The 15,519-nt window shown below is 39.7% G+C and overlaps 1 protein-coding gene across 3 annotated transcripts in view; it reads right to left on the bottom strand.

Annotated features, from left to right (window-relative positions):
* Znf326 (zinc finger protein 326) overlaps window positions 1-15,021 on the bottom strand; it is a 45,632-nt gene extending 30,611 nt beyond the window's left edge. The window contains exons 1-6 of one of the 3 annotated variants that reach the window (XM_052735630.1): window positions 14,879-15,021; window positions 12,310-12,354; window positions 6,183-6,218; window positions 5,977-6,088; window positions 3,541-3,946; window positions 1,038-1,236 (exon numbers count right to left, since the gene is read on the bottom strand). In XM_052735630.1, the coding sequence (XP_052591590.1) occupies window positions 1,038-1,236; window positions 3,541-3,946; window positions 5,977-6,088; window positions 6,183-6,218; window positions 12,310-12,354; window positions 14,879-14,894 (814 nt within the window). In that variant the 5' untranslated portion in view covers window positions 14,895-15,021. Of the gene's footprint in view, window positions 1-1,037; window positions 1,237-3,540; window positions 3,947-5,976; window positions 6,091-6,128; window positions 6,219-12,309; window positions 12,355-14,878 lie in introns of those variants that run through there. The other 2 variants (XM_052735631.1, XM_052735632.1) reach the window with 2 other exon arrangements.
* Window positions 15,022-15,519: the final 498 nt, after the last annotated feature.

The following is a 15,519-nucleotide window of genomic DNA, read 5'->3' as shown; positions in this document are numbered from 1 at the left end:
TCTGGGCTCCTTTCTACAGATCCACACATGTCAGTCACTGTGCCAATACCACTTTGTCTTGATTAGCCTTGAATTAAGACTGCAAATTGTTAAGTGTAGCCTAGTCAGCCCAAATCCTGAGGGCTATGCTGAATCTATAGTCCAAATTCGGAACTAATACCTTCTGGACAACATGCCTTCCAATCTCACCTAGCTCTCCCTGAGTTTAGATTCTCTTTAACCTCCTTCACCGCTGTTCCGTAGCTCACCACGTCTAAGTTCTGCACTTCACACTTCCTACTAGGTGTGTCACTTCCCTCAGTCTGTCATAAATGGTCTTACTCCCATCTTCAGATGGGCTTCAACTTTCCAACAGTCTGTAATAACAGAAATAGGATCTTCTCTAAGATACCATCTCCAGAAGACTAAAAGCAAACTAATTTTCTAGAGGAAACAGTTTTACCTAATGCCAAGACTACAAAAATGTTCTTCCCTTTGCCCTGATACAGAGAATCTTGTACATTATGAGATATATTCCTCCAATAATAAATATAACATCCAAGAAAGGGGCTTGAATCAAAATCATCTGCAAAGCCTTTTAAAAATATATTTTGCTGGGTGCAATGGCACACACCTTTAATCCCATCACTCAGGAGGCAGACAAGTAGAGAAAAATAAACTGACCAGTGCACATTAATTTTAAAAGTACATTTGGAGGCTAGCAAGCTGGGTCACCAAGGAAAGGCATCTGCCACCAAGCTTGATGGCCTGAGTTCAGTCCTGGGATCTATACGGTAGAATGACAGAAGTAATTCCCTCAAGTTGTTCTATGACCTTCCACATGCATGCTGTGGCATGCACATGCCCACATCCATACATATATACAAAAAATACATCTCAACAGTAACAACTGATTAATAACTACACAGAGGATTCACAGATCTAATTTTCAGTTATAATTATTATGTACTTTTCCATATGAACACTAAAAATGATCATAAATCAATGTGTTCTAAAATGTGAAGTGCCCTGACCCACAGCAACAGTCTTTCACTTACCAGGTGATTTGCTGAGGCTCATCTTCTCCATAGGTTTTGCTAGCTTAGGTTTCTTGATAAAGGCTCCCCCGGGTTTATGAAATATTTGCATCATTTTTCTTTTTATTCCTCTTGTGGTAGCAATCGTCACACTGGTGGATTTGTTTTGATAGTCAACAATAATTCCAGGTCTATGAATGCTTCCAAAATCACCCATATGCTGTAAATTTGTGAAATCAAGAAACATTAACATAATGTCAAGATAAAATATGGATTAATACAAATTTCTGTCATCTAGTTACTAGTTTTCACCTTAAAATTCTGTGGAACTTAATTGAATTTTACAAGTCCTCTCTGAGAAAGCACATATAAAAAATTTATGAATTATTACATGAACTTCAATCCAATGAACTAGTATTTGCAATATCACAAGGTGGCTATGTTCTGTTTTCAATCTCTACAACTCCGAATCATGGGAGATCACGAACACCATGTGCCTGTCAGAGGGTCACCACTTGTACAACTCTCTGACAACTCCTCCTCAGAGTTCCTACTTGATGACTTCCCATCAAAGACCTTAAAAGAAATCTTTTATTTTACTAAAACCTTGCATAAAACTAAGATACACAAAGATGATCATATTTGTAGTTTAAAGTAAAAATGATCCAGAAATCATTTAGGATTTCTCACTGTTGAAAATGGGAATGAGAAGGCGAGATGGAACATTAGTATGAAATAGGAGAGTTAAAGCATAACCATGCATCAACTTCCAAGACACACTTCAGATAAAGAATTGCATCTGACGTTCCATTCACATTCTTACCTAAAGAAACATATTATAACCCCAAAGCCCCAAGAAGCAAGTTTACAGACGACGAGTCATACCAGCAAATGACTCTGTGTCCCTTCCTCTTCTCTTGTCATTAACAAAATCCACTCTACCAAGAGGTCATGTCCACAGACATTTATTCTGCTAGTCTTACTTTTAGAAGGTAAAGACTGAGGAGTAATCTGAAGAGAAGGACCCAATGGGAATTGTACAAGTGAAGGTTAAAATGAAGATCCTACCAGTTCATCTATTTGGCTAACAGAAGGAAAGAAAGAGAAGTCCACTCGGACTAGAAGAGCAAATACAAAGTACAGGAATACTCAGTTGTACATCAAGAAAACAAAATTGATACCTGAATCTTCATTAAGAAAAAATCCTTTGCCCAAAATATTACACAGCATGGAAGAGGTTAAATGTTTCCAAATTTTCAAACTAGAAGGTATTTTCAATTTCAAAGCCCAAAGCCTACTACTCCAACTACTTTTAATTAACCAACAATCCTCAAGTATGGTGGACCAACACTGCTGCCTACACATTAATATATGATTAGAAATATCTATCTAACCTAGGAGATTTACATGAATGTCTCCATGTAATTTATATGGACACATCAAAAAATCTTCATTATAAACATTAAAGGTGCAATGCATTTTATGTAAGTAAAGAGTGACTATTAAAAATGCAAAATTTCTATACAAGTAAGACAAACTACACTGATGACCAAAGGCTAATGAACAGTCAAAAACACATGCCCCACTACAGTGTCTATCAGAATACTTTCTTCTACAAGAATAAAAATACAACTGACTTTGAAAAAAAATCTTATATTACAAAAATATAAATATACAATAGTATTTATATGATCAAACTACATAATCCCATAACCTATGCACCCTTACTAGGTAAAAATTTATGAAGTTACCCAAGACCACAAAGCGTAATTGTTACAATGTATATCCTGAAATAAACACCTATAGGCTAATATATTTATCCAGTTAGGCAATAACTTGCAAAATATTACTTCCTAGGTAGGAAGCAAGCAGAAACAAGTAAGAGATTCTTTCTCAACAGAATTAGGGAAAAGAAAACAATCACCAATAGGACATATAATAAGAGAGCAAGTTAGCAAAATAATACTGACCACAAATCATTCTACCATCTGTTATACATATCAACTTCTTCATGTGTAAACATGACTAAGCTATCCTAATCTACACTGACTTTTGATCTCTTGAGTGTTTAACAGGAAATATGGAACTTTGAAGGGATTCTACGTGCTAGAGTTTACTAACAAAGGGTAAATATTTTATTATACATTGCACCTTTAACCTACTCAGAGCTCAAAAAGGGTTCAGTTACCTTTTACAATAATCCAACAACTATCTCACCAGCAAAACTGCTAGTGTTTACAAAGAAAAATGCAACTCCTTTTAACCCCTTTTAGACCAAACCTAATATCCTCACCTTTTTCATAAAGGGAGATTTGACAAAACTTCATGAATGAATCATCTTACACTGCAACTTATTTTCTGAGGTGCTGGAAAACTTTTGCAGCCAACCTAAAGCTTTATGACTCAGCCTCTGCTTAAAACACACTGGGACAAACAGTGTTTGTTCTCGTTGAAAACCATGGTCTTGAAAGGGTTTAAAAGAGTGACTAGTGAAAAGAATCTGAAAAGATTCTGTTGTACTTACTCCTCGGCCTCGGCCTCTGCCTGTTGATGGTCCTCCAAAAGCATCATAGTTTCTGCTTCCAAACGTACTTTCAGGATAAGCAGGCGTTCCTCTCCCCCGAGAGCCTACAGGTGCAGGCTTCATATGGGGTGAAGAAAAACTGCTGTAGGAAGAGTAATTCTCTCTTCCTCTGTCCTCCATAAACCCAGGCCTCAATTTTGAACGGGAGTAAGGTTCTTCCCAGCTAGACCCGCCCTGGTTTCTACCTCCGAAAGAGTCAAGGCTATTCCGGTAGGAGCTCTCAAATCGACCACCATAACTACCTCCGAAGCGGCTTTGTTCGGGTTCATTAAAACCATAGCCAGATCTGTACAGATCTCGCCCACCCAGAGAAGACCTGGAGTCGTAAGACTCATAAGGTCCAAACCTGGAAAAGTTGCACAGTGAGGGAAAAAACAAAAGTAAGCTTACTAATGTTAGACAATTCAAAAGACAAGTTATCAGATGACATTTATCAACTAAAATTCATTTATACCATAGTGGCTTGCATAGTTCTACTTCTGCTCACACTTGATTAGGGCTGGGCAGTTCAACATGAGACCAGACAGAAAGCTATCTGAGTCAGTTTCTAAATATAAATTGATTTTAGTTAACCTTAGCTTTAAACTCTGCTTTTTAGCAGCTTTTCTATTTTATTTTAGTAAGATTTGTCTGTCTAATAACTAAAGCCCAGCCCTAGTCTTAGAAAAGGTTATTTACTAAAGTTCACCAACTAAACTTTTTTTGAATCCTTCCCTAATACTGAAAATTACAAAGCATTTACAATACTTTGGCTTTTTAGGGACACAAAGACTGCATAGATGGGGGGGTCTTTGTGATACTAAGTGATCCTTTGCACCTCAATAATCTATATCACAAAACTGCCTCATTGTGTCTGTAATAACCAAAGCTGAGGAATTATCTCAGGTTATAAAGTTTGACATTCTGTCAAACTTCAGCCAAGGCCAATCCTTAAACACGCTGGTAAGACTAGTAAATCTAACAAATCTAGAAGAATAAACATGTAAAATAGAACATAAAAGTAAAAGACCACCAACATATACCCTCTACATATGAATATTCAAAGCAGATGAGAAAGAATACATTTTATAATGCCTTCAATTATTTGAAAAAGTATTTCCTATCAAGAAATTATCACATTAAAAACTACTCTAAAAGGTAACCACAGTCTCAACAGAAAAAAAAAATCATTTTACTTATCACAAATCCAAAACTTAGATTACAGAAGTTGCTTATTACCTTACAGTTTTTAAAAAGCTCACAATTACACAAGAGATGAATGATAACAACTACAGAAATAGTTTATGCACAATACACTTACAATGTAAGAGGGCAATAACTGATAAACTAAAACATTTAAATGATGTTACATTAGTCAATGATTTACAAGTCACTCAGTAGAAGATACTATTTAATTCTGAAGCCTCCTAGCCATATAAATACTATTCCCTCCCAACTTCGAATTTCAAAGCATTACATAAGGACAGTAAGTAACTGTTTTCATGACTGTACTCTACTGTAAACCACAGTGACACACTTGAAGCACAAAGAAAACAAGCATCGCTCAAGTCCATCCTTAAGGAATCCAGATCCTTCAGTTTATGAAGGATGATGATCTCAAATGTCTAGTTTTACTTTGTATTTAGAAGCAAGTTTTATATCTCAAAAAAAGACCCCTTTAAGGTTATTAAACATGATCAATCCTAAGACCTGTAGTTGTTTAATCAGTTTAAGTCTCAAAGAATATCAACAGTAAAATAGAAAGTCTAGACTGTAGTTAAAGGTGCATGACCCTCATTTTTAAGCAGTGTTTTGGATGTACGCAGCAGCTGCCAGCAAACAACCTGAACATGATTTAAAGAACACTTCTACTATTACAATATGCTCTTCAAACTTGCTTTAAAATTAAAATGAAATGGTATCTATCTTCAATGTTTCTTAGAAACTGAAAGCCGCTAGACTGGTTCAGTTAAAGCCATTCCAGGCAGACTATTTTGCTGTTACACAGTGCCCACATCAGGGGAAAAAAAAAAAATTCTTTTCAACAAGAAAAGTAAGTCACAAATAAATATTTCCAATAACATTTTGTATCATTTGATCAGGACATTTTGACTGATAAATTAAAAATAAAAGAAGTTTTTTTTCTTTTTAAAGTATCCACTGTCAAAGAATGTCTTATTCTATTATACTGAAATAAAAGATAAATGGTGTCCTCCGAAAATAATGTCTGCCAATAAGACTAAGAAAATTTTTATGTCCATTAATTAGCACCTTTAAATATTTCAGGTGATTCAATACCAAACAGCAAAATTCAAGTATCATAAAAACCTAAGGAATACTTAATACATCCAGAATCTTATAGTTCTAATTATTTGGCCAAGTGATTAAGCAATTTACCTGCTACCCCCACCACCACCACTGTGATTGTCCATGCCATAGGACTGGTTTAGGTAGGAATCCATGGATCTTTGACCCCCATAGGATCCATGGCCATAGTCACGATCCAGCCCTATAAGAGTTTAAAAAGAAAAAAATTAAATGATGCTCACCTTTACTGGTACCCAAAAGAAGAATTTTTAGATAAATATCCTGGAATGTCAGACCTCCATAAGATCCAGGGCCATAATCACGATCCATTCCTGGAAGAGTCAACAAGAGATTATGAGTAAAATACACCATTTTCTTCACAAAAATTTTTTATTAAACACAATACTGTCACATAAATCATCTAAAACAATAATTTGCACTAACATTTTAACTCAATATTAAAGATAAAAAGTAACAAATTGAAAACTATTATTTGCTAACAAGGCTTCATATTTCAAGGAAAAATAAACTATCAGCTACAAAACTCTACATTAAAAATATTTTCAGTGTAAGCATATTTAGTGGACTATAAGGCTACTACTACAATGCCCTGAATTTGGAACTTAGTACTACAGCATTAAAAAAAAGATAAGCCGGGCGGTGGTGGCGCACGCCTTTAATCCCAGCACTCGGGAGGCAGAGGCAGGCGGATCTCTGTGAGTTCGAGGCCAGCCTGGGCTACCAAGTGAGTTCCAGGAAAGGCGCAAAGCTACACAGAGAAACCCTGTCTTGAAAAACCAAAAAAAAAAAAGATAATATATAAATAACTTTATATATAACTACTATTTTCAAAAAGTCAGCATCTAATAAATATCAAGAGACTTTTTGTCCTAAGAACACTATGATGTAAATATATTCTTTTTTTGTACTAATTGCTCCCAAATTGTCTAAAAACTCAAGAGCACCTCTATTTTCAATTAGAAACATTTAGTTACTGATACAGATAATTCTAGGAAGTAAAATCACAAACTAAGATCAATCTTTGGGCCCTTTGCCTAAGAATAACAAGGCCTCAACAAATACTTCAATTCTCCAATCTTTTGAATAAAGGAAGTAAGTGTGAATTTTCATAACACAAACACTAAAAAATTCTAGTGTAGGAGTAAACAAACTTATATTAGAAAACTAAAGGTCATAAAATTAATAATGACTATAAAGAAATTATATTATTTAAATGTTTACTATAAAGTCCTTTAAGATGCCTCATTACCTCTCATCCCATATTTTTATTATAAATACAACAGTATACATAGCAAAAACCTTAATCTATATTTTTACAAGCACCAAGTCGTAGTTACAATTATTTAATGTTTCTAGTCTAAACAAAAATGATCAAACTTTACATAAATACTACTCACAATCTTGCCTTTTAAGTCTGAAAGTAACCTTAATCAAATTTAATCTTTTCACTTTTTAGATTTGCAAACTAAAGTCCAAAAGGAGGAAATGAATTTTCCAGTACCATGTAGGTATTTTCTTATTTAACCTCCTGTTTTTTTCTACATGAAAAATTTTTTTCTCCCAAGGATCTAGTTGGAATCTTTTAATTTTTTCACATCTATTTCAACTAGTAAATTATTCAAGAAAACGTTCACTGGTGGTCTCTGCTGAATATCAACTTTCTTCTTTCTATTCACAGAACCTGTAGAGTTTATACAGTATTACAACAATATGCTGTTGTGGCCTCATCTTAAATTTCTAATTTTTAATGCATCTTAGAGGAGCAGTTATCATAGAATGGTTTGTTGATCAGAGTTTCTGAGACCCATGAGGTCAAAACTATTTTCATAAATAACAAGGATGTTATTTCTGTTTTTATAGCATTTGCACTAAAAGTATACAAATGTTGTGGATAACTGGCATTTCAGTACATATCAGGAAATATGAAGCACCAGACTAATCTAGCAGTCATTATACTAAATATCACACACCCAGTGAAAAACAACAAATTTTTACATCACTTTTGCTTAAGAATGCCATTGACGGAGCAATTAATAATTTTATTAAGTCCTGGCCTTTGATTTAATTACATCTTTTTGTTACTCAATGTAATGAAACAGAAAATGCACATAAAGCAATTTTGCTACATACCAAAGTATCAGAGTTCTCTCCAAGATAAGCCACTGTACCATGTTTGGTTTATGAATCAAATTAATTACTTTTTATAAAGAACACTTTTCAGTAGGAAAACTAGAAGACAAATACTATGGTTTTCATGGTACCATAAACTTGGTCAAAAGCCCATGGCTGGGGAGGTAACAGGTCCTAGGAATCTATTGCTTATTGTGGTTTTATTAAATGAACTCAGTGCAAACTCCTTCTAAATATTTATGTTTATACTCATAGGACATCACTGCTCTCACAGCCTTGGTGAGAGAAGCTTCTTTTTACATGGGAAGTAGTAAATGTACAGATTCATAATTGGTCAAAGTACTGAGCAAAAATAACTGCTGAGTGTCCAACCCTGTCAAGGACATCGGTATCATCCCCTCCAAGGCTCAGGGACCACTGTGGAAGCCAGGGCAGAAAGAATGGAGGAGCCGAAGTATCAGGAGTATGTTGTGACGCTTCCTCTGCATCATGGCAGCTGCACCCATCAACTCACAGCAGAATAACTGCTACAATATAAGGCAAATCATGTCCAATGATGTCTTCCCACCTTATGACAACTGAAAAGCCAAAGCCTTAAAATAACCTGTACGATCCTTTACTAGTGTTCGTTCTCTGTGTGTGTGTGCACATGCATGTGTAGGTGCACACAACTGTGCACACATATGGACACCAGAGGACAAAGTCAAGTGTTCTGCTCTATCAGTCTTTGCTTCATTCCCTTGAGACAAGGTGTCTCGCTGAACCTTGGAGCTGGGCTGACAGCCAGCATGTCACAGTGATCCTATCTCCACCCCCACAGAGCACTAGAGTGACAAGTGCACGCACAGCTGTGCTCGGCTTTTTGCTTGGTGATGGGGATTCAAACTCAGGTCCTCATGCTTGCACAGCAAGTGTCCTTACCCACTGAACCATCTCTCCAGGCCCAACTAGTCCTTAACCAGAAACAACTCTCCCACACCACCTCCCTCCTTCCTACACCCCCACCAAGGAACACTGCAATGTCTCTAATAAACATTTCTAGTTGTCATAACTAGGCGGGAGGTGCAACTGACATCTACCACATAGGGATCAAGGATGCTGCTAAACAAACATTCTTCAATAAATGCACAGAACAGACAGACAGATAGACAAACACAGGGACAGACACAGATACACACACAAATTACCCTACAATAAAAATATTAGCTAATCCAACATGGCAACAGTGTCCAAGTTGAGAAACCATATATGTTCTGCCCTATCACCTCTTAACCCACTGACTACCTTACAACCTCATTTGTTTCCTCCAATTACAAGAGGCTCCTTGCTGTTTCAACACATGTACACCCATGTTTCCACTTCCTGCTCCCTCTACCAGGAATGCTTTTTCCTTGTATCTGCAGTGCTCACTAATACATCTCTTCCAGGTCTTCATTTTCGTTGATTCTTACATATAAACAGATTGATTGCCTGTGATTTTTCAATGCCTTCTGGCTATACCTCACCTCTCTAGCCTTATCTTCACACTGCTCAGGAAAAATCACCTGTTCTGGTCAAACCAGTCTTCCTTACCCTCTGTGAAGCTCAGTGTTCTCAGTCCTACCTTCGCTCATACATTTCCCTCTACCAAGAATGTCTTCCTTTTCCATCTGCTATTTACCTAAGAAGGGTTTGAAATAAGGAAAATATGGGAGACACTGGAATAAAAATCCTTCCCAAAACACAGTGTAGAGAAAATCTGTACCACTGCCTTCTACTTTAGTTCAGTAGAAAGACAGGAAACCCAAGGCTAACAATGTATTATGGTCTTCATTTGGAACAACAAATCTTTTGTTAGTATTTACTAAAGTCTGCTCCGTTTGTGTCCAGACTACTTTAAAGTTTGCATCCTTACCTCCTTTAATTCTATGCTCAAATGTTATCTTCTCTTGAGCCAGTGACTCTAAAATCACAGTGCACACAGACAACCTGTCTTTCTCCCTCCATTATTTTTTCTCCCCAACAATTTTTATCTTCTAACACAGAGTATGTTATTTTTAAAACTATTTTCTGCATGTTTATCCCTTTAGACTGGAAATTAGTTCCACAAAGACAGTATTATTTGCTCATTCTGTTCACAGGTTCTCTGTTCCTAGCTCTCAGACCATTACCTAGATAAATAGCAAGTACTAAAAAAGTATTGTTAAATGAAGTCAAAACCCCTGAAATTAAGTTTCTCATTTACAAAATGCAGACAAATAAGACCTCAAAGTATTTTCAAGTAGCAGACATTAGCCAGAGGTAAAAGCCAAAATCTTTTATTCAACGTACTCTGTCCACACAGAAAAGGACCCCCTACCTAAAATTAAGCATCAAAAGGTCTAGGCTACCGCCTGTACAATATTCATGTAGAAAATGTTTCTAGGAAATTCTGACAATATCTTCAAATAAGAATCACTACTGGGCCGGGCGGTGGTGGCGCACGCCTTTAATCCCAGCACTCGGGAGGCAGAGGCAGGCGGATCTCTGTGAGTTCGAGGCCAGCCTGGGCTACCAAGTGAGTTCCAGGAAAGGCACAAAGCTACAGAGAAACCCTGTCTCGAAAAACCAAAAAAAAAAAAAAAAAAAAAAAAAAAAAAGAATCACTACTGGAATTATATTAGAAAAAATTTAAAAATTGCAATATTAGGGATTTTGTAATACATTAGTAATGAACTAAACTTGATTTGTGATTTTGAATTCCAAGTACTATCTTTAGAAATCAACTCTAATTCTCCAGTACAGCTTTCTATCATTCCAAAACCCACTTGCCTTATTTAACTTCAGTTTAAAATCTTGGATTCATTTTATTTAACTCTCTGTTTTCTACCCATTATTAATAGCTTTCACATTCTATTAATTTCCTATAGGAAACATCTTAAAAATTTTTAAATGAGCATTATCATTTCCCTACATTCAAATGTATTAAAAGTTTTCTTGAGCCAAGCACAAGGCCCTGGGTTCAGTCCTCAGCTCGGGGTGGGGGTGGGGGGCGGGAATTAACTATATATATAAAAATGCATTTGGAGCCGGGCGGTGGTGGCGCACGCCTTTAATCCCAGCACTCGGGAGGCAGAGGCCGGCGGATCTCTATGAGTTCGAGGCCAGCCTGGGCTACCAAGTGAGTTCCAGGAAAGGCGCAAAGCTACACAGAGAAACCCTGTCTCGAAAAACCAAAAAAAAAAAAAAAAAAAAAATGCATTTGGAGAGATGGCTCAGCAGTTAAAAGCAAGAGCACCTGCTGCTCTTGCAGAGGACCCAGGTGTGGTTCCTAGCACATCAAGTTGCACACAAGCATCTGTAACTCCAGTTCCAGGGGATCCAATGCCCTCTTCTGAACTCCAATAGCACTGTACATACATGGTACACATATAGAAAAGCAGGCACATAAATAGTATTTTTTTAACGACACAGCCTTTGGTAGTACATTTGCTTTGGTTTCGTAACTATTTGATAAAATAGCCGGATGTTTCTCTGGTAATCAAAGATATTTAACACTGCTCCCTCATGACTTTCATATAATGGTTTGGTTTGGTTTTAACCTCCAAATCATTCTGTACTTTTTTTTCTACTATCATCTTGTATGGCAGGGCCTTGACTCTAATAGCTATCAAAATAATATGCATGGTATTCTGCACGTCTCTTATGATCAACACTAGGCTTTTGTTAACAAGCAGCCAGGGCTCTTCGTGTGTGCTCCTTTGGACAGCTCTTTATCATTCATATGGTCAGTGAAAAATGGCCTCAACAGCAAAGCCAACATGCATTCCAACAAAGGCAGCATAGGACCAAGACTAAGTCTACTTAATCTATGTAAGTGAACACCAATGTCTAATTCAAGAGTAATTCAGCCAGTGTCCTGCCACTGGTCATTCAGAATGAAGACATTAATTAAATAAAAGAATCCTAAGTAAAACAAAACAGATACAATGTCAAAGTAACTTCTTTTTCTGTTCCCAAGTTCAAGTGCTACATAGAGCTGGAGCTATCACTCAGTGGATGAATACTTGCATGACCTTCATGAGATTCCAGCAAGTGTACATGTACAAATACACACACACACACACACACACACACCAGAAAAACACGATATACAGAATGACATTAACACTGAGATTTAGGAATCAAGAGTCAAAACAATATCTGAAACGAAGGTCAGCTTTTTGCATTGATACTTGTGCTTTTATGGGTATGTAAAGAAAAGCTAATATAGTCCCTCAACAAAATTAAAAGGAAATGAAAGAGGATACTTACCATTAAAGCCCTGGTAAGTATTCCTGGAAGCAGAGTGTATGTAATCTACGAAGACATTCAATAGAAAGGAATTAGTGCAATGTTAACAAACCCAAAATCATACTCATCTACTCACAATCAATTTTTAAATGTCATTAACTCAATTACCAAAAAAACTGTGGTACAAATAATTACAAATATCCATTTGAGAAAACACATCACTCCTTCACTGCCTAATGGCAATGTAAAAACAGTTTATAGTCCATATATGTAACTGCCAAAAGAGAAGACCCAGTACTAATTCACACAAAGTAAGAAAAAGGAAAGCAGAATATGTATCAAATGATGCAAAAAGGGAGATATATTTGAGAACTCATCGTATGGAACAGAAATGTTTCAAGGTCAGCATTGGTTTTAGCACTTAATCTGTTCTCTAAAGACTTCAGGAGCTCATCTGAAAAATACACATGCATATATGTATGAGTGTGTGGGCTGTATCCATCCAAACATAATGTTAAAGCCTTTATTTAACTCTACAAATAAAGACAGAAAGAACAGAATTTAATACAGAGCTTCTGGAAATAACAGAACCCTGGCACAAGACACAGGATCAGATTCAGATACACTCAAATTCTATGGCCCAACTGCAGCAGTGGCATCTGAGGATGGGCAGTTAAGATGTTATTATCACTGATATTTGCTGTGGGATGGTCTGTTTGTCAAGTGTGTTGCTAATAAGTCAATAAATAAAACTGATTGGCCAGTGGCTAGGCAGGAAGTGTAGGCGGGACAAGGAGGAGAATAAAGCTGGGAAGTGGAAGGCTGAGTCAGAGAGACACTGCCAGCCACCATGATGACAAACAGCATGTGAAGATGCCGGTAAGCCACAAGCCACGTGGCAAGGTATAGATTAATAGAAATGGATTAATTTAAGCTGTAAGAACAGTTAGCAAGAAGCCTGCCACGCCATACAGTTTGTAAGCAATATAAGTCTCTGTGTTTACTTGGTCGGGTCTGAGCGGCTGTGGGACTGGCAGGTGAGAGAGATTTGTCCTGACTGTGGGCCAGGCAGGAAAACTCCAGCTACAGATATTATTATTTTTATTATAATTATAATGAAAAGCAAACATACCAAGTTTACCGTTACTTTTCAAATCTCTACAGAAAAGGCCTTTCCTTACTGACTTACGGTTCCCACTGCCCTCCTCCCACTTGGCGCACACACACACACACCTCACAAGGTTAACTTCTGGGACACCACGTATGTTGACAGTGTCATCAAACTTTGTTATGAAAACGTAATATATTTTTTCTTTTTAATGTCAACTCTGGCTACTACAAATAGTTGTAATTTAGAGTCACCTATATCAGAATGAGTCACAGCCCAACACTAAAGCACAAACTGGGCAGTACACTATTCTGAAGAGCTGAACTATTTCAAAGCAACTGCAAAGTATACCAAAAGGGTCTCCTTTCCTGTACTTACATTTGACAGCCTTAACTTCTTGCAGCAAATCAAAAATCAAAAGCTCATTCAATATAACATGAGCTAAGGTCATATCTTATTCAATGTTAAAGACCATTTTTTTGTGGAGGCAGAGGCTTCCTTACAAGAAATGAACTGGTTTTATCTAGAAATACCTAGTTCCTCGAGATGACACTCAGTTTCATCCTACAAACTGTCCCAGGTCTCCCTAACACTGTCACTGTGGATCACGTTATCTTGACACTAATCCCTATAAAAGTTGAGCCAAGGTTTGAAGACGCCGAACTAACTGTACTTCACGGCCCTGGACAGAACGGCTGAGGGAACCGGCGCAGGAAGGGCTGAAAGTCATCCCTACAATTTCGTTTATTTATTCAGTAAGTCCAACACGGGCTGCTGTGCACCGATCTATGTGAACGTGAAGGGCACCTGGGGGGCTTGCTGTGGACAGAATTCTAACTGAAGTAGCATTCATACACCAGCCCCACCACCACCCCTAAAAAAAGAAAAAAAAAGTGCCCTGGTCCACGGAACTGCTCCAGACCAGGTATTTCCAAGCAGGTAAATTAGGGGTGAGTTATTAAACAGCCCAGTCTGCTACGTGGTGTAAGAACTTGCAGACTGTGGCTCGGGGGTGGGGGGTGGGAGGTGGGGGGATCGAAGCCCACCCCGATGGAACGCTTTACACTCGCTTCACCCGGGGACGCACCGCCGGAGCCTGGCTGAGGCAGCCCGTGTCCGAGGGTCGGCCGAGCCCGGGGCGAGCCGTGAGGAGCGGCTCCACCCGCCCGCCCGCCCCCCGGTCCGCGCAAGGCCGGGAAGTTGCAGGCGGCCCCGGGGCGAGGCTGAGGACGGAGCCCGGAGGCCCGCGGGGCTGGCAGCGAGGCCCACCCCGTGGGCGGGGGTGGGGGGCAGCCCGGGGGTGGAGGGCCTCCCCGGGCGGCCGCACAGCCGCGGAGGAGAGGGCCCCGGCCCCGGCCCGCCATCGCCGCGCGGCCCGCAGAACAAAGCCACACGGCCATCTTGAGGCGGTAAACAGACCCCCGGCGCAGGCCGCCCGCCCGCCCGCCCGTCTCGGCCGCCCGCCCCGCGCGCCGCGCTCACCGTCCTCGAAGTCCATGCCGGACGCCGTCCACGGGGCTGACGGCCTCGGCGCCGAGCTGTGTGGCCCGCGGCAAGACGCCCGCGACCCGACGGTCTCCACACGGACCGGCCCGCGCGACCGAGAGCGGCGCTACTGGCCGGGAAGCCGCAGGCCACAGCGAGGCTGGGGGGGGCGGGGCCGCCGGGCGCTGCCAGTCGCGGCAGCCCGGCCTTGGATTGGCGGAGGCGGGGCCGGTGGGCGGGCCCTCGCGCGGGGGGCGGGAAGCGAGGCCGCGGTCAGGGCCTCCCGGGTCCCTGACCCTCTGGAGCGGGGCGGACGGAAGGTGAGAAGGGACCGCCGCCGCGGAAGGCTGGCGTGCGTGGCATGTGCTGGAAGGGCTCCCGGGGGCCGGCCATGTTTGAGCCTGGCAAGAGCGACGGGGTCCAGGAGGGACTGCCTTCCTCTTGCACAGACTAATCAGATCACAGAGCGACCTTTGGCTTTTTGGTTGGCTTGCAGACACGACCGAGGAGGAAAATTTTCATGCACTTACGGGGGAGCTCCTTTCTTGGAGACACAGAAGTCAGTCTGGGGCGTGCAGAGGAGCACAGACTGCTAAATACGAAACAATCATAAGACTATCCCAAGACAGGCTCTTAGC

Source organism: Peromyscus californicus, unplaced genomic scaffold, assembly GCF_007827085.1.
Source record: "Peromyscus californicus insignis strain IS unplaced genomic scaffold, ASM782708v3 Scaffold_13__1_contigs__length_99412109, whole genome shotgun sequence".
Classification (NCBI taxonomy): domain Eukaryota; kingdom Metazoa; phylum Chordata; class Mammalia; order Rodentia; family Cricetidae; genus Peromyscus; species Peromyscus californicus.
The sequence above is the reverse complement of the archived record's forward strand: the minus strand, read 5'-3'. Positions and strand labels throughout refer to the sequence as shown.